This window comes from Lepidothrix coronata, unplaced genomic scaffold (assembly GCF_001604755.1).
Source record: "Lepidothrix coronata isolate B3197 unplaced genomic scaffold, Lepidothrix_coronata-1.0 Scaffold210, whole genome shotgun sequence".
Classification (NCBI taxonomy): Eukaryota; Metazoa; Chordata; class Aves; order Passeriformes; family Pipridae; genus Lepidothrix; species Lepidothrix coronata.
In genome coordinates, this window is record NW_016690390.1 from 512,040 (window position 1) to 531,215 (window position 19,176).

General features: G+C 47.3%; 1 protein-coding gene across 1 annotated transcript in view; it reads right to left on the minus strand.

Annotated features, from left to right (window-relative positions):
• Positions 1 to 17,308, minus strand: part of UBE2O (ubiquitin conjugating enzyme E2 O) — a 62,168-nt gene extending 44,860 nt beyond the window's left edge. The window contains exon 1 of the mRNA XM_017833032.1: positions 16,931 to 17,308. Coding sequence (XP_017688521.1) covers positions 16,931 to 17,308 — 378 coding nt within the window. The remainder of the gene's footprint in view (positions 1 to 16,930) is intronic.
• Positions 17,309 to 19,176: the final 1,868 nt, after the last annotated feature.

Genomic DNA, 19,176 nt, shown 5'->3' on the forward strand with positions numbered 1-19,176 from the left:
ACAGCATTAGCACAAACAACATTAGCAGAACTGCTGTGAGGTGCTGAGCCCCACGTTCTGGGAAGGATCCATGGGTTGATAAGCCTTAGGCTGCATACATGGCCTGTCATTCCTAATTAAACACAAACTAAGTTCTTCCTTAAAACTGCCCCTACTCATTAACTGCCAGTGTACACTCCTCAGATCTGGCAGACTCCTGAATAGGGTGTGCAAACTCCAGCAGCAACACAAAGCAAGTCAGGCGAGGCACTACCAGGACACTCCTATGCTTACAACAGCAATTTCCACTTGAAAAGGTTCCCCAGCTTTGCAGGCTGTGCATATGCAAAGGTACTGTGCCATCAGCCACTGAAATGCAGCAGTGCTGGGGTTGAACATGGTACCTATGAGAAACCAGGTGCATTAAATTGGGGACAATTATATGCCAAGAACATAGTACTTCTCCATGGGAAGGTGAACACTCTATATATACTCAAGTATGTACTCAAGATACTGTCAAGATTAAAAACTCTGTTAAAAATACAGAAAATGTTACAGAAATGGCACTTTTGCTAGGAATATGAAATGACCACTGTGTTCTTAAACTCAAAAATCCAGAAAGCACCTGATGCAGTAGAATCCTCGGTGAAAGGTCCTCAGCCATGAACATCTGCATACCATAACCACCAGCCTTAGGCTCGCTGTTGACAGGCATTCCTTGTCTTCCTGTCAGATTGTTTTTGGGATACACCCCTCATCAGGTGTGCATTAGGTGGTCTGCATATTACAGCACATGCCTTTGCAACAGAGTCACGCAGTGAACACAGAGCCCCTCCCTCCCCACACAGAGCCAGCTTCCATCCCACTCAATTCATCCATTCGGATTCATTCCTCATTACCCCGGAGCGCTGTGCTGGCTCAGAGAGCCACGGATGCAGCATTACCTTTATCCTATCAGGTGCTCCTAATGGTGCCTCACACCTCGCTGCTCTCCTTCTTTACCCTTGCCTTGGGCACTGAAGCCTGACAATTATGATCTGGAGAGGGAAAACGTGGCACAAAGGAGGATGCACTGGTCAGGATGCCAACCCTAAAGCCTTAAGGATCACCATGTGCCATGGTATTTAGCAGGGCTGAAGCTGCTATTTAATTAGGCTTATTTAATGAGTCATATTAAACAGCATATATGTAAGAACAGGTTTCTATTAGTGCAAGGACCTCACTGGATTATGTAGGTGAAACGCTGCCACTAACAATGGAGTCTTTTTTCATTTTATATACTTAACCATGACCTACATTCTTTTGCTCAAAGGAGCCCCATCTCCAGAGGGAATGTGCCTCTTTAATCAGCTCCAGGATTTTTTCAGGGTTCAGCAGGGATGGATGGAGCAGCCTCATGCCTCTTCAGCTAACCCAGAGCTTGCAGAAGCTTCAGGAGAGAGTGGTAGAAAAGCCACCACGTTCCAACGAGGGCTGGCAGTACTCACAGCCTGATCCAATGGGCCCCTCTGCTCCAGAGATCACTGGGATTGATGCACACCAAAGCTTCCCTGTGTCCCCTGTGAGCCTGGCTGGCTGCTTTACCTTGCTGGACAATGGGCTGTCTCCTGGAGAAACTGCAGTCAAGATTGGATTTGAGGAGGAACACAAATTCAGGAGAGGTCTTTGGGGTAGTCATCAACCTCAACTCTTGTCTCCACAGGAAAGGAGTCTGTGAGCCATTAGTGAAGAGAACAGAGACAAGCAGACTCACAGGCTGCATTAAAATACAAAAAGGGAGCAGCAATTCACATGTAAGGATTACACCTAACCCTTGTTTCCCAAAAGTTTTGGGAGATTCAAGCTGGTTCCAAGACACAGCCTCTCCTCTCTGCTAATGCAGAGCTAGCAAAAAAACAACCCCCCAAACACACATCCCCAATCCACCCTAAGAAAGCCCCAAAGAAACTAAAAAGGAACCACAGAAAGCTCAAAAGAGAAGGAATTTGTGTAAAGTTGCTCTGGGGCAGCATATCCAGGGAGCCAGGACGATCCCTCAGGGCTACAGCCTGAGCTGCTCAGAGCTTCCCCATGGCACACCAGGGACATGGACACAGTTTGTAAGCAGGGCATCAGGGACAACAGCTCACACTGAGGGTATCAAGGATGCAACAGGAACTGAGAACAGCTGGAAAAAGCAGTCACTTTTCACCTCACTGCCAGAGCCTTTGGAAAACACTCATTTGATCAACACATTCTCCTCATCAGATGTGTTTCAGATTTACAGTTTTTCAATCCTGTATCAGTATTTAAAAGCTCAACAGTTTTTACAAGCTGAACCACATCATTTTCCTGCCCTCTTCATCACCACCAGCAGCACAGATCCCTGATCCCTCCCAAGGCTATTCGCTTTGTTGATGTGTGATGCAGAACAGGATACGCCCAGTGCTGCAAAGCTCAACACCACTGACAGCAATAAAAATAACTCCTGCTTTGGTACACACTAAGCAGTTAAGATCAGGAGATGCACAGAGAATCTGCATACAATAAGCTGTCAAAAAACAATGAGGATTATGTTGCACAGAAATAAGCCTGAGATATAAAGAGATATGAGATCAGCACGGGCGGGGTAAGAAAGCCACAGACGAAGAAAATCCCATGATTTTTCCTTTTGTTCATATCACCCCAAACAGAACAAAGTAAGGAGAAATCAGGCTTCAAGTTCCCTCTAACTGGAAGGAAACAAGCATGTTCTCTCTGTTATTTGAACTCTTTTCCTCCTCAAGGCAACTCTGCTGAGACACGGCTGGTGGGTGTCAGTGAAAAGGACTTTGTCTGCACCGAGGCAGTGGTCAGACAGCTCTGGCAGTCAGACCACATCCAGATCCAGGCTCCCTGTGGCAGGCCCAAGCCTCACACTGCAGCAGGACCCACCACCACAGACACCATTTCTACTATGCCCTACCCCCTCACTGCAGCACTGGCACCTCTCAAGTTCCTGGTGCTGTTCAGCATCGCACCTTCTCCTGAACTTCTCCATCCCAGGTACCAGACTTGGGGAAATGAAACAAATCTCAAACCCAGATGTGTGCAAGCAGGCACTCTCTGTACAACACACATGCTGTTTCAGCCCCAAATTCAGAGTTCTCCCTAGCTTTCAGTCTGGCCAACAACCCAAGCTGAGATGGTAACACAAAAATGGGAATTATTGAAAATTATTTATACAGAGGTGTGGTACACACTTGTTCATCATGCTTGAGTCTTCCACCACAGCTGTGCTCCAGATCCTTTTCAGGATTATATTGTCCCAATACCACCATCACTCACAAGCACCTGCACTAAAAGCCTCCTTAACAGAGGAGCAGGGCAGTGCACAGATAACTTCCATGGGCTTTGGGTATCCAAATTCTCCAGCCAGGTGCTCAGAAGCCTCAAGTACCTCAGTGCTGAAGCATTTAAGAGTCATGCACCTTTTGAACAGGAACGGCCCAAAGATCTGGCGTCAGCTTAAAAGCCAAAGCCCATAATTCAAAAGTCACAAATCTATTTCATCTAGGAAAGATGTTTTTGACACAGTAGCTTTATAAAAATATGTCAGTGAAGTTTAAAAAGAAGCTGCTGCTCTCATCTCAAGGGTAAGTGATGATTGGTAGAGTTCATCTCAGAAAGTGATCGTAATAATGGCAATTTGCAATTGAACCCTACTTTTCTTCTGCCACATGCACCGATCTCAGACCTCCCCACAAAGCTCAAGTAATACTCCAGGGTTGAATGGATCAAGACAAACTGCAATTTTCGTCTTGCAGAAAGCCTCAGTGTCAGAAGGCAAGTCCCACAGCAGCACTGCAATGGATAAATATTTCAATGGGAAGTCACCACGGCTCACTCTTTCAGAGGACAATTATAAAAAGAGAATTGTGAAGATACTTGAACACTGCACCAAAAAGCGTATTGCCAGATGTTACAAAGAGTCTGGGCACTCAAACAACACTTCTATTCATAATAATTGGGGGAAAAAAATAACCCCTTGTGATGGGCACAAAAATAGGAACTGAAAAAGTGTAGTTTCCTGAAAAAGAAAATCACTTATGGTGGGGGAATAAGGTGGGCTAAAAACAATACATATAAGTGTGACATTTTAACAACAGCAGCAGCTTTTCTGAATGGAGCAGGGAGATGATTCAAGGAAATATTAGAGTTTCAAAACACTTCAAAGAGGAGCTCTGATCGATATCTATCTCACCATTACAACATCTCTTGGCAGAGACACACAGATCTCAATACATCTGATGAAGACAATGCTTCTCCCTGCTCCGAGACACACAAAACACATCACTCAGATTTCACCCAAGTGACATTTCAGTAGCACCTGCCCCCAGTGAAAACAGCTATTTATAGCAAGGTGGGTGTTGAGAAGGGTGATTTCACCCATCACTTAAGGCCTGGGTGCAAATCACACACTGTATGTTGTCATTTCTGATTAAAAGCTCTTCCTGGTCTCTCATGGAGATTTGCCACTTTGCTAAATCACAGTGTAGCTGAATGTGCAGGTGCCTTGTTTTCCTGAAAGCACAAGATAAACTCAAAGGCACTGTTCGGATGAGGGCAAGCTGAAGCAGCAGCACTGGTTACTCACACAGCACATACTAACCTTGCAATGTTCCTACCAGGGCCTCATTTCCATCTGGGAACACAAGAAACATCCTTTGTTTTACTCTTCTTCAGAACACAGATCATCCTGCTTCATTTTCAATATCCTAAAGCAACTCAGTGGTTAAAAAAAAAAAAAGAAAAAGTCCTTTTGGCTCCCACAGTAGCATCATTCACTATCAGGAAAACCTAAAAGCCCAGCTTAACATCACTCCTCAGTCCAGATGCAACACTCCCAGGTTAGGTCATACTTAACTAATTAAGCATTTTGGAAACATCCCAGGGATTTTTTCTGATGAACCTGGAAAATTGAGATGTAAACAGATAACCTGCCAGACAGGGAGGCAAAGCATTGGACAGATCTGCCACCATGCAGAGCAGGAGAGGGACCACTCTCAACAGCAGTGAACATGCTACTGCCTCGAATAACAACTCCCAGGGAACAATGAAAATAGCAAAGATAGGGATGTGAGGATAAATGGGCGGGGGGAAAAGGGTCATTGAGTCACCAGAGATCCAAGCGTGAGGAGAAAACTAAACCTAACCAAAGAGCATGAACACTTCAGGGCCTCTGAAGCAGCAAAATGGTATAAAAATGAAAGAAAGAGCTATGAAAAACCAACCTGCTACCACAACAAACTTTTGTGTGCAGCAGGAATACCCGATCCTCTACATCACAGCAGGAAGCAGCTGAGCTAAGAGCCCAGCTTGCAAATACTTAAGAAGTGCAATTTGGAGTATTTTCTACCACGGCTCGGTAGCACACACAGGTTGGAAAATGATGCTCTGAATGTCATTCTGCATCTAATCCTTGATCTTTTGTTTTAAGGCTTCATTCAAGTGTTGCCAGCACTGCAGATCAGAGGCAGGCAATCTGAACTGGGCTAAGTAAGCAGCACTAACAAAAACAACCAGCATTTTATAAAGATTCCTTAGGCTGCCTTCCAGAACAAGTATCATAGACTCCCCAGCTCCTGGGGTGTTCGGTTCACTGCCACCAACAATTCCTCCAGCAGCAAGGAGAAGCAGAAAAGAGCCACACAGCAGATTTTCAGGATTGCTCACAAATGCTTCTACAAAATGGCTTGCTAGCCCAAACAGTCTCAAGCAGTCATAAAAATCCCAGATCTGGAAAGGAAGAACTCTCCACCCTGAGTTTGTTCCCCCCTCCACATGCTCCCCCCTCAGCAGCACAAGAGCACAACACTCATTCAGAGAAGCTGGCACAGGAGCACAGAGATGGGAATCTGCCCTACCAACACCACCTTTAAAAGCTGATTTTTCAGTCCCTTCATTTCTCATCGCAGCTCTCCTGACAGCAAGCATTTATCACTGCCAGATTAGAAGAGATTATCACGAGAGAAAGTTAAGGTTCATGTCAGTCACCAGGACGCTAAAATGCACTCGATGGTAACTTATCAGAGGTAGGGTGGGTGATGAGACCGCTCCACACAACTATGGGCAAGGTCAAACAGTTTGTCAGACCCAACAGGGAGGGTTTCTAACACCATCAGTTTCGAACCATTTCCACAACCACTAAAGGGAATGAAAATAGCTTTTGCAGCTCCCTGTTTGCAGCGCTCACTTTACAGCGAGTATGGCAGCTTTGGGAGTTCTCAGATAAGAGTATTTCCTCCCCAGAGCTGCATGGCTGTATTTATGCTAATCAGAGACTGCTGTAAGCTGAAGAGAAAGCAACTGCGTGGGGCAGGAACAAAAGAAACCAAAGCATCCCTGTGAGAGAGACATTAGGTGTGAATACACATGGTGTGTTTGTACCTGAATGCCAATTAGAGAGCAGAATACACAGAATTACTTCGACCCACACTCAGGCATTCACTAAGCTAAGGTAAGATGAAATTCAAATCACAATTATTTTGACCATTGTCCATGAGCAGGTAGATTCCAAATGGTAACCAGTATCTATGGATGGCAATTTGGTACTAAATTATGTTACTGTGAATAGAAAAAAAAAATACAAGACAGCACAATTAAGAGGAAGCCAGGAACTTAGCCAGGAAGCCAGGAGCTTTCTTCCAAAGCTCCAAGTGTCAACACTGAAAAAAACCAGAAAGACTCTTCTAACTAAAGAGTTTACACAGTGACCACAGCAATTACCATATCGGTGATATTTATTTTCTATAAATTAATCTCTTTCTAAGATCCCCAACAAAACAAGAAATACGAGCGGATCACATCATACTCCTATGAAATACTAAGAGTGCTTGATATGTATGGGAAGTGTGAAGTTTTCATCTAACACTTGAGCTCTGATAAAGGCAGGCTCGGGAAAGAAACATTAACAGCATTCAACAAGGTACTCGAGGCTGATCAGGGCAGCCAGAGCCAATTCTGATCAAGAAAGTGTGGTGTGAGCTGGAATAGGTGCAGACAAGGGCTGCAGGAATAGTGGGGAAAGAGCCTATCTGGGAGGAAGTGATCCACAAACTGAGGGTTAAAAGCGAGAAAATAATTGTGCTTCACCACATAATAGCACGTTTATAAAGACAAGCAGCTATTTAGGAGCCAAATTTGTTTTTAACAATAAGAGATGGGTGTAAACTGTTTGCATGTTTATGCTGGAAATTACAACTTTTATCATCAAGGCTGGGACAGGTTCCTAATTCAAGGAATCAAAGCAAAGATTTAACTCTTTTAAGGACAGACTTTCCCTGAGGGACACACCAGCCTGGAGGGCTCACAGGGAGCTCCTGCCCAGCACACATGTTGTTACAGCACAGTCACCCTGCACTTTGCTTTATCATTACAGGGCAGATTTCGTTTTGTGAACTAAATGACATTTCTCTGTCATGTACCAGCACAATCCCCAACACCACACAAAACTAAACAGAGGAAGTTTCTAGTCCCAGAGTCAAAAGGGCCAATGAGCCTATTCAGCTACGTGGGTCAGATGTCCCGGGTGAAAAAAATAGTTACTGAGCCAAGGACACACTCGGAATCTAATTGTCCAATTTTAACACAAAGTGAGATCCCACAACATTGATAAAAATATCAATTAATGAATTAAAAAAAAAATAATCCTGAAGTTTCTTCCTAGTCTAAGCAGCCAGCCAGGAATCCTGGTGTTTCCTGTACAGTGTCACCTTACCTGCTGTGTCATTCCACAGGGTGCTCTCTTCTTTCATGTATTTCAGGAATGTACTGAGATGCATAGTTGAGGAAGTTCTATGATTACATACTACTACACCTCCTTAGGAAAAGCCTCCCAACCTCTTTGGAATACACCCAAAATGTTGGCCAGCCCAACCCTAAGAGGAAGCGAATGAATCACCCACATTTGCAGACTTCAGAAAAACCAAAAAACACAAACCCACAAGTTTTCCAGGAAGGACGGAGATTCCTCCCTCTTCCCTGCTCCCACTTTCTGGTTTAAACTGAACCCACAGACAATACACTAAGACAAGGTTGTACCATAGTGTGAGAAACCAGAGCAACTTCAACAACCTGTAGCACAAGGACAGAGAAAAGGCTTCTGACAGAAGTCATATGTGGTGAGGACAAAACAAACACAAAGAGGCTGTTCATGATGTATCATTTCCAGCCTGTTATCCAACTGCCTAGTAACTCTAAATTTAGAAAATGTGGCTATTTTGTCTCAAAACTAATGTTGTTTCAAGGAACTTGGACTCAGAGGCTGAACAGAAGCATGAATATTACTTGCAACAGTCATGAGAATTATTCACTTGGATTAGATACGTAACCCAGCTTCCAAGAGGAAAAACACCCCACAACTTTTATCTTCAAAAGCAGAAAGAAGGGCAAAATCAAAAGACAAACAGGGCCTTGCTGGAAATCTGATGAACTCTCAGCAAAAATATTAAGCAGTGCTCCACGGACACCTCAAATAGTGAAAAGTAAAGGTGTGAGGGCACTTGGGATGGGCAGAAGCCCCCAGTGCTGTAGGGCTGACACCTCAGACCCCTCTCCAGCAGCAGGTTAAGACATAATGACCATTTTAGTGGCATGTGGAGTAGGGCTGGATGAAGGAAAATACAAAAGCTCCTTGGTGATCAGAGTGCTACTCAAGCTCCAACTGTGCTTCAGTACAGCTGCTGCCAACAGTTTCACTGAGGACTGAGATCTAGGACCAGTTCTTTAACAACAGATCATGAGCCAAGAGGCTTGAAACACCCACTTGATTCTAGAAACACCACCACAGACTAAATTAACAGCCTATATCTGGGCTGCTCTTCACTGACTACATTTCTAATCCAGCCTTGCAAAATCCCCAGCTCACGAGATTTACACCTAAACTAACTTTTAAAAACGCTGGGTTATTCAGACCAGCTCCTCACACGAGTATAACCAACTCAAACTCGAGTTTCACAATACCAAGTGATACAGTAAGTCATCAAATTCCCAAGCATCCCATTTCACACGTATGCCAAATAACCCATGCACTGTGGTTCTGGGGGAGAATAATTTACCCAGACAGAAATCAGTAGCTGTAACTGAACTGAGGAACATCAGAAGTTTTTCCACCAAGCAGACAACTCACTTTCTCCAGCCCTGGAAAGGGTGAAATAGAGAAGGCACTGAGCACACACCAGGAAAACACCACCTGGCAGCACTAACTCCTGCTGTCTTACCCAGAGTCACCTGAGGGGAAAGTTTTTGTCACCTTTCCAACACTGCACTGCCACATCAGAGCCCAGAAAATGCTTTGAAGATGAAAAGTGCTACTTATTTGCTAAGTATCCTTATCAGCAGAAAAGCAGGACCGTTTCTTACAACCAAAATGATTCACATGCAAAATTCGTTTATTCTCAAAGAAGTTATATCCTTTCAAAAGCAGGTAAAAAAATAAATCAGCCATGATGGAACTAATTCCAGCTCACAGTATTAGTGTATTTCACTAAGCAGAAGGTTCATCATCCACTGACAAATGAAAACTACCCAGTCACTTCCACAGGAATGAGGCACCAGGAACTCCCAGCTTTGGGCTAAAAAAACCAGTTAAAAGTCTTAAGCTCCTGATCTTTTCAGCTGGTGATTAAATAGCCCTCTTCACTTGTCGGTCTCCAAACCCCTCCCTCACAAGCAGAAAAGCTGAAGGCTTCACAGGCAGTGGCAAGAACAAACCACAGAGGCTGTGTCTGATGTGTGCAGAATACAGAACCACATGTTACCACTGCTGCAATTTCATTGTACAAAACCCACCCGGCCTAATGGACCAGGGGCATGGCTGTGCAGCTTCTCTTCAACTCAAGAGGCTGTAACCAGAGGCTGTGAAGTGATACCACTGCAAACGCAGGCTGAGCAGGGTTTCCTTGTTCCTAATGTGCTCCTGTGAATTTAATTTTTTCCTAGCCTGGAAGCTACAGTAAGATACCTAGTGCTCCTGTCCTCTCCTGCAAGTCCTTGGTCTCACCTCCCACCAACAGCCTCCACAATGACCATCCTTTCACACAGAGAGCTGCAGCACCAGCTGTTGAGGAAAGAAACAGAGGTCACAATTTTAAAGGAAATGGCAAAAGCATGGAAAAAACCTCAGCTTTGTAATCCCAAACATGCACCTACCTAGAGCATCCAACATACATCAGCAGGTTGTTCAAACCCTTTGAAAAACTGGACAGACTATTAAAAGGTGTAGCTTGCTATGTCCCACTTCCAAGATCTCAGCATATGTGCACAAAAATCCTTTTCTGTCTTGGCTTCCACCTGCTCCCCCTGTATACTCAAGCAACTCCTACCCCATGCCAGCAGCTAACAGAGGGAGCAAGTCCAAAAAAGCCACCAAAACTAGAGGGGCTCATCGAGACACTGCTCTAGACACCACTTCCACACATTAACTATTCATTTGTTAAATTTTAGACCAGCAGGCACACGGTGTACATTTTAAGCTTACAACATACAGGCATCAATGCTATTTAGTTTAAGTCTTGCCTGTAACCTGAACTGAGCTGCCACCTGCACCTGACCATTGGAGAAGGCTGAATAAAGCATGAAAGTGGTGTAATTTCTGTTCAAAACAATCCAAAACGTCTGGTGAACAGAGGCACAGATTTCTTAGTCTGAAAATCTGATTACTCTCAACCCACGATTTCGGCCTCGATCTACAGGTCATGTTCTGTAAGAGGGAGGAATTCCATCTGCAGGTGGCTTATTGGATCTATCTCTCCATTCAGTCACTTTAAACCCTAACATCAGCAACAGAAAACAAAGGTAACACGACCTGTACTTCCCCTCACCTCTCCTGCACAGGCACACATCCAACATACAGTTATCAAGTCCACATCCACCACCAATAATGTTTGTTCCCATCTACAGCAGACTCTGAAGATTTCAGCCCAGTAAACGTTCACCATTCCCACCTGGGTCACTTCCACAGCCCAGTCCAGGCTCTCCCAAGGGCTGAGGCAGAAAGCACAGCAGACACACAACTCCATACCTTTCTTTTTGCCAGATGTGCAGTCAAATGCCTGAGGCTGGTAAGACTAACCCTGAAATGCACAGTAAGAGATGCTTTCTATCCAACAACACATCTGAGCCCATAACACACCAAACTGCACGAAATTGGGCTGTGTGTGCTCTGCAGGCACAGGATTCTCTCTGAAATTCAGTCTGCACAGACTGCAAACAGCACTAAAGCTAAAAAGACACCTGTCAACTTGAAACTCAGGCACATCTGCCCATGCTGCAGCTATTACAGTAATCAGCAATTTTCACCACCTCTACTGCGAAAACCACACATTTTTCATAGTATTTGATGTTTGTAATCACCTCTTCCAATCATTACCGCTCTACCCCCCACGTAGTCTGCTCCCTTCACAGGAACATTTAACATTCAGAAAGAAAAAATCCTATCAGTATCTGTCAAAGAGAAACCTCTGCAAAGTTCCAGGGCACTGCCATTAAGAGAAACTTGCTTTAGCTTCAGTTAACTTCATAAATTCCAGTTAGCAGAATATTTTGGTTTCAGTCATAAACATGCACACTTATATTTAGCTGCAAGGGCAAATGGAAAAAAGCTCAAATATTACCATACAGTCTCCCTAGGGTTTTTTTTGTTCCAGGAGTTAACATTCTCCTACCTTGCCACAGATCTAAAGATCTCAGGAGTGGAACACACCAGCTACACAAGGTAGAGCCTGATCTGAGTTACAGGTCAAGTGCTCTGGAGCACTACACAAAAAGCAGAAAGCCAAGCCATCATCTCACATCTCTCAGTTCCAGGAAAATCAGGATTGACAACCTCAAAAGCAAGTGCAAAGGCTTCATCTTAAAGTATCAGCTCCTGTGATTAGGACTACCCAAGCAGAGGTGTGTTGGGCAAAGACCCTGTACATGGTGGGAGGTAACAGTGGAGTGGAAACAATGAGGCAGGTTTTTCCTAAGTACCATTTAGGAAGGTGTCATCACCTTCTGAGCCTTTGAAATCCCCCAAGTAATTAAACAGTCAAAGGAGAGGAGGCCTTTAGCTTTGCAAACACCAATTATTTCCCAGCACCAACACAGATGTTGAACATTAAAATAATGTCCTTTCTCTGAAGACAGGGGAGGAGCTGAGGACAGCCGCCATGGGCAAGCAAGACCTTGCCCTGAAAACTATCTGTCAAACCTTCTGTCATTTAACTCCAATGAAGAATTTTCAGCCAAATAAGAAACTTTTTAAAATTGCTTAAAGTCACTTTTTTTGCAGAAGTCTGCACTGGAGCTGCATCACATCAGCAAAGAAAGAACTTGTATGTGAAAGCTGCAGCAAAATGTCTCACTCACACAGGTATTTCAAAGCCTGTCACAGGCATTGATTGATTTCTTCTAAAGCTTTTAGTGCACATTAGTTTGTTTACTAGTTCTAAAAGCATTACTAATTTAGTTAGGGTTTTTTAAGCTATGCCAGCATGTTGGAAGGGAGTGCACCTTGGGAGAAAGTGTGTCACAAAAACTGCCTGCTGGGGGACAGGCTCCATCCATTTTAAAAATAACACTCCTGTCTACATTTGGAATAATTATAATAAATGCCTTAGCCCAGATGGCCACTTGCAACTCCTGAAATACCAATTCACTGTGCAAACTGTACACAAAGCAGTAACAGTGTACACTATTTAGTACTCCTGAGACTTCCACACTGCGAGTTGTGCCGGATTCCACTTTTGCAGTAAAATATTAATGATGATCCCCAAGTCTACATCACAAGAGCCAAACAAATCAAAGTGAAATGGAGAATTGACTCAAGGGTACCTAACCTTGCAATGGATACTCACAGGATGGAAAGGTCACGCATTAATCGGTTCTATTTTACGCAGAACTGTAAAAATTCCCGTAAGCCTTTTCTGTCTCTTAACAGCTACAAACATCAGGTGGTTTCAAAGAACCCCCCTGGGAGACTAACTGAAATGTCAGATGCATGAGGAGGGTTAGATACAGCTTCCTCACGCAGTAAAACCCACTATTAATAGATTTATGGGCATGGAATTTGTTTGCTGCAACAAAACTAGAGTTCTGCACTGTGGCAGCATTTCCTCACAGCTCCTGAGCAGGATCCTGCTGTCCCTCTTCACCTGCTGCAATGTACCCACGCTGCATCACAGCACTTCCAGACAGCCAATGTTTTACCAGGTTTGAAGATGGAAGATTTTTAAGGCTGCTTTCACCCCTCAGTTGCAAGTAGGTTCCATGGAGTCACTAGCTAGGATTAACATCTGAAGAGCACACACTGGAGGGCTGGGATCCCAGCAGTGAGGGCTGGGTGGCTGTCAAGGGACAGAGGGAAAACCTAGACCTTCAGGATCTTCAGAAACTTCTTCTGCAGCCTTATATTCATGACTGAATATCTGAGGTCAAGAAATTATAGCAGCGAAGGGTGGAAAAGAACAGAAGGTCTGTGTGGGATGAAGCAGAGCTGAATTCATAGAGAGTCCTTTGGAGATAACATCAAAATAATTTCCAGGCAATGAGTTTATGAGCCACTGGGTCTGAGGAGTCCTGAGAGTTTGAATCTGTTTGTGAAGCAGATGTGGTAAGAAAGTCATCCAAACCCAACTGTATTCCGGATCTTAAAAAAAGGCTTCTAAAAACTGTAAAAAGAATTGCACCTTGACTCTCAAGGCAAAACTCCACGGTCCCTACATGTCCATCAATCAGCACTGCCTGTGTACCACAGCATCACACCAAGCCCTGGCTCCCAGAAGCAGGCACAGAGCTGGAGGCAGGGAACTGGGAACTGAAGGCCTTCAGATAAGGTGCTGAAACACAACACCTGCACTTTCCATTTCCCCCAGCTGCCTCACCCAGGCTTTGTGAAAATGAAAGGTGGCAGAGAGCTCTGGGGTTCTCAGGTGAGAGGCAGGAGGAAGGGCAGCAGTGTTTCAAAGTCCCCAAAGCTGACTAATACCTAAAATGTTTGAGCACTTCCGTGAAGTTCCCAAAGGCAGCTCAAGTGTGCAGCAGGAATGCTAAACTACAGCTGAGAAACCCTGAAATTAAAATTCAGCTGGGTCTCAAGTACTCCTGCTAATTTGTCACAAAAAATCATCAGGGGTTAACAACAGTTCACAGTTCTTTTACAATCTGCATTCCAAATTACATTTGAGCATTCAAACAGTACCACGAGAGAAGAGATATGGCTTTAGCCAGCCAGAGAAACTGCTCTGCAGGTTTGTTGGGTCAGGCAAGACATGGATGGCAAATATATTTGGAAAGGGAAGCTTTCTCCTTCCAGGTCTGCTTGGGTTTTACAATATTCAGCAACAGTGTTTTAAACGGTCATGGAAAGCAGGAAAGGAGCGTGAGGAGCCAGAGGGTAAGAAATCCTGGCTCTTCTGTTATTCACATCACTGTTGTGATACTGCTAATGACCATCAACAGGGGAACCAAAGGCAGGAATGTGCTCAGATATACAATTATTGCAGGAGCTGGTGGGGCTTTGTACCAACTGCTAAGCTCTGTTTCAAGAGAAAGTTTCTATTACTGATTAACATCAGTGATTGTGTGCCTGGGTTTAAGTGGCATCCTGCCTACCATTCCCAACAGGAAAAGAGCAACAGCAAGTGTTGAACTTCTAGAAGCAACAGCAAAAGTGACTGGCCAACCTATTCCCTGGCCAAAAAAAAAAAAAATAAAAATTAACTGTCCATAGTTTAAAGAAAAGACAGGAAAGCTCAAGGATTATAACTGAGTACAGAAAGCTGCTTTTCACCTTTGCACTGGGAGCCGAAGGTGCAATTTCACCAGCCTCAAAATTTGCAACAACTTTTATTTGTTCCTCAGTTACAACACTCTATCCAATGCGTGCACCAGAGTTTGTAGATCTCAAAGCACCTGACAAACAGGAGGTGGAAAGGCACCTTCCACACAGAAGCAGGACCTAATACACAAAATAGGCACATGAAAGCCCTGCCCCCATGAGCGTTTCTACCCTCTGCCCATTCTAGAATTAAGAGTTCAGGGAAATAAAAGGGTACAAGAAGCACCCTCTGGAGCTCATGGTTTAGTTGTGACCAGGACAGGTTAATATTTAAGGACATCAAAGAAGAATCTCACAGCCAAAGATGCCAGAGAGTCAGTCACAGCCAAAAGATGTATCTTCAGGCAACAGCACCCAAAAGCCAAGAAACTTTAGACCCAGGACAACCACAGCCTATGGTTTTTACCCCTCCCAGCATGGACAGTGACAAGCATGCCAGGCTTACCTGGCTGGTTCTCACACACTGGTGTAACCCCAAAAGGGCTGGGTCAGCGGACAGCTAAAAAACCCGATTGTAACGACGAAACCACGATCGGTCCAGCTGCATGTTCCAAATGGTGTCAGGTTTGTTTTTAGCAACCCCGAGCTGCAGTGCAGACTGTACACAATGCCTCTCAATTTTGTTAGTGGGCAGCTTTTCAAATGAAAAAATCAATAGCAGCACACCTAAATTTCTCAAGCACTCAGGAAACTTCTCCCCGGGGTCCATTACCTGAGCAGTAAAAGCAACTACACCAGAGCAGGATTACAAAAAGGAAAGATAGTTTATTTACATAACTGTCTTTGATTTCTGATCCTCCCCAGTCCAGCTTTTTCTATCACTGCAAAGGGTACAGTTACCAAGTGACTGAAGTCAGAGCTTATGCTTCTGGATTTGGGAACCCCACAGCAACAACTAAATCTGTGTTTACTCACCCAAATCAAGGCAGCTTTGTTTAGATGCTGAAAACCACACTCAACTTGGGACAAATTTTTGCTGCAACAGCACACAGAGATTTTACTGGAAGGGAGCAGTGATTGAATCGTGGGATCTTTTGGGGAAAATAAGCTTTTTTTTTTGTTATAAGGTAGAAATAAGTCACGTAGCAGTATCTTTTCTGAATACCTGTTTTCATTTTCCTTATCTCCAACTGGTCACGTGTCTAATGACACTACCACCTAAATTTAGCTCATTCTGCCAGCACTGGCAATCCTAGCGATGCCTGTAGGACTGCAACACACCTTTCTTCCTCTCAGTCTCCCCTCTCTCCTAGGGTGTACGGAGCCACTTCTGAAACAGCAAAGCAGACGGGTCTCCAGAAGGCTCCTGCCTCCCTCTGCCACCCCAGAGGGGCAGAGGGACCCTGCAGGGACAGTGCAGGCGCCTGGTTCTGCTCGATGCAACGCCCATCCCTGGCAGCCCCTTTGTGCTCCATTACAGTGCCCCCCTCGCCCGCTTTTGTCTCCAAACTGTCAGTCAGTCCGTGCTAAAACCCCACGCCAGACCAACTTTGGGAAGTGGGAATAGTCCAACGCAGACCTACACCCTGTGGCTCGTCAGATATAATTAAGAGGTCACAGATTTACATATGCCTCATCAGCAAGGGGTGAGGGCTCACGTAAACAAGGGCAGATCCAAACCATGGTTGCTTCCTGCCGAAATCCTTATCCAGTGGAGGTTTCCCCTGCTCGGCTGCTGACTCCCCTAGAACAGGCGATGACGACACCGTGCAATAAAGGCAGACACCGGCCAACATCCCCCAGCAAGTAAGACGGGTCTAGAAGCTCGCTCAAATCACCTTCCCAGCCAGGCTTCTCCTTATGCCATGAAGCCCTAGTAAAGCACCAGCACACACAGCAGCAGCAGCAGCATCCATGCCGGGCTGCCAGAAGGAGGGTGATGAAGGGAGCGAACAGGATTTCACCCTCCGGAGGACAGCGGGCAAGGACGGGGGTCACGGGGGGGGAGAAAAGGGGGAGCAACCACCGCCTTTCCTCGGGAGCCCCCGGAGCACCCGACACCGCACCCGGCCCCGCACCCGCAGGCCGCGCAGGCCCTGCCCCGGGAGGCCTCCGAGGCGGCGCCCCCGGGAACGGACCCAGGGCCGCGGGGGCCGCCCCCCCCCCGGTTACCTTGGTCTCCTTGACGTGCTGCTTGATGCCCTCCGGGTACCACTGCACCCGCACGTAGCCCCGCCGCAGCGGGCTGGCTCGGCCCTCCTCGCCGCCGCCGCCGCCGGGGCCCCCCGACTCGGAGCCGCCCGAGCTGGCGGCCCCGCCGGCCGCGGCCCCGCGCCCGCCCTCCTCCGAGTCCTCCTCCGAGTCCTCGCCGTGGATGAGCCGCACCAGGCCGAACCGCACCGAGCCGCGGTAGCGGCCCGACACAAGGTCGTGCGAGAAGAGCAGGCGCTGGGAGCCGCCGGGCGCGGCCGAGAGGGGCAGGGCGGCGGGGGGAGCGGCGGCCGGCGGGGCCGGGGCCGGCGGGGCCCCCTCGTCGGGCTGTTCCGCCATGGCGCCGGGGAGCGGGGAGCGCGCGGCCGGCAGAGGGGAGGGCGGGGGAGGGGCCGCAAGTAACGGCCCGGGGGCGGGGCCACGGCGAGGGGCACGCCCACCGCGGGACAGGGGACACGCCCACCGCGGGACAGGGGACACGCCCACCGCGGGACAGGGGACACGCCCACCGCGGGACAGGGGACACGCCCACCGCTGGGCAAGGGACACGCCCACCGGGAGGGGGGGGTGATCCATCGCCGACCCCAGGGATGGGAGGGGGAGCGACATCACCGACCATCGACCCCAGGGGTGGGGGGCTGAGCTGTATCACCGACCATCGACCCCAGGGGTGGGGGGCTGAGCTGTATCACCGACCATCGACCCCAGGGGTGGGGGGCTGAGCTGTATCACCGACCCCAGGGATGAGGGAGCTGGGGGGGTGCTGTGCTATATCACCGGCCCCAGCGATGGGGGGCTGCGCTGCATCGTCCTCTGATCCCCAGGAATGGGAGGGCTGCGCTGCATCACCGACCATCATCCCCAGGGATGGGGGGGCTCCACTGTATCGTCCTCTGATCCCCAGGGATGGGGGGCTGCATCATCCCCAGGGGTGGGGGGGCTGCATCATCCTGTGATCCTGCATCATCCTGGGATCCTGTGATCCCAAGGGATAGGGGAGCTCTGCTGCATTGTGCCCTGATCCCCAAGGATGGGGAGGCTGCACTGTATCATCCCTAGTGATGGGGGGGATCTGCTCTGCATCGTTCCCAGGGATAGGGGGGCTGTGTTGCATCACCCCACAGACCCCAGTGATGGGGGAGCCTCTGCATTCCATCATCCCCTGATCCCTGGGAATTGGAGGGCTGAACTGCATCAACCCCTGGCCCCAGTGATGGGGGGGCTGCACTGTATCATCTCCCACTCCCCAGGGATGGAGGGCTGCACAGCTTCATCCGTCTCCCTAAGCACAGGTGGGGGCCCTTCCTGGCACTGGGCACTGCTCTTTGCTGGGAGCTGCTCTCCAGCTGACATCAAAGCTTGGTCTTGCTTTTTATGGCTCCTAGAAGCCCTCATTAGGGTGTGCAAATGAGTCGAATATTTGGCTTCACTGACTCTAAAGGTTTTTCTGCCCTGTCTGCAAAGATTTTGTAAATAGAAAAGTTTTTTGAGCAGGTTCTGCTGCTCTGACAAGTGAATAACTAAAGGAATCTGAAGTAGCTTTCACTGCCTGTCCTCTATCCCAACATGTCCTGCTTCTTCGCTCTCTAGATCTCCCTGCTGGTGCAGTGCTGGCTGGAGTATCAAGGAAATGCCTGAAATCCTCAGCCTGACTTGTGCTGTTGCAGGAAAACTCCCAGGAACAGCAGAGCAGTTATTTCCCTCTTGCCCTCTCCCTTCCTCCAAAGCCAGACTGCTCTGCCCCAGCTGGATCAACCCCTTCCAAGGTCTCTCCTTTATCCAGCCAGGATAAAGGTCTGCCCATGCTCACCTCTGAAATTCTGGAACCCTCTCCTCAGGCCTGCTGGGATTTTCCAACCTTGCAAATGGCCCTAAACCCCTGGGAAGCAGCTGGGAAGAGGCTGGGGAAGAGGTTGTGTGTTGGATGCACTGGGAGCTCTGCCTGGCTCCTTGGCTGTCTGGAGCTGTGGGTGGCAGGGCAGCAGGATGCTCTAAGTGAGGTGAACTACAGACTATCCCTGTCCTGCCTAAAAATCAGGGAGCTGCAGGCAGTGAGGCACTCCAGCACCTGCCTTCCCACAGACCAGCCCAACCACACCAGCATTTAGTCACTCCCTACACCATCACTTTAACCAGAAGGGCAGCGTGTTCATGGGATTCCTTGCTGGAGCATTTCTCGGCTTCAACCCCAGGGATAAGGAACAGAA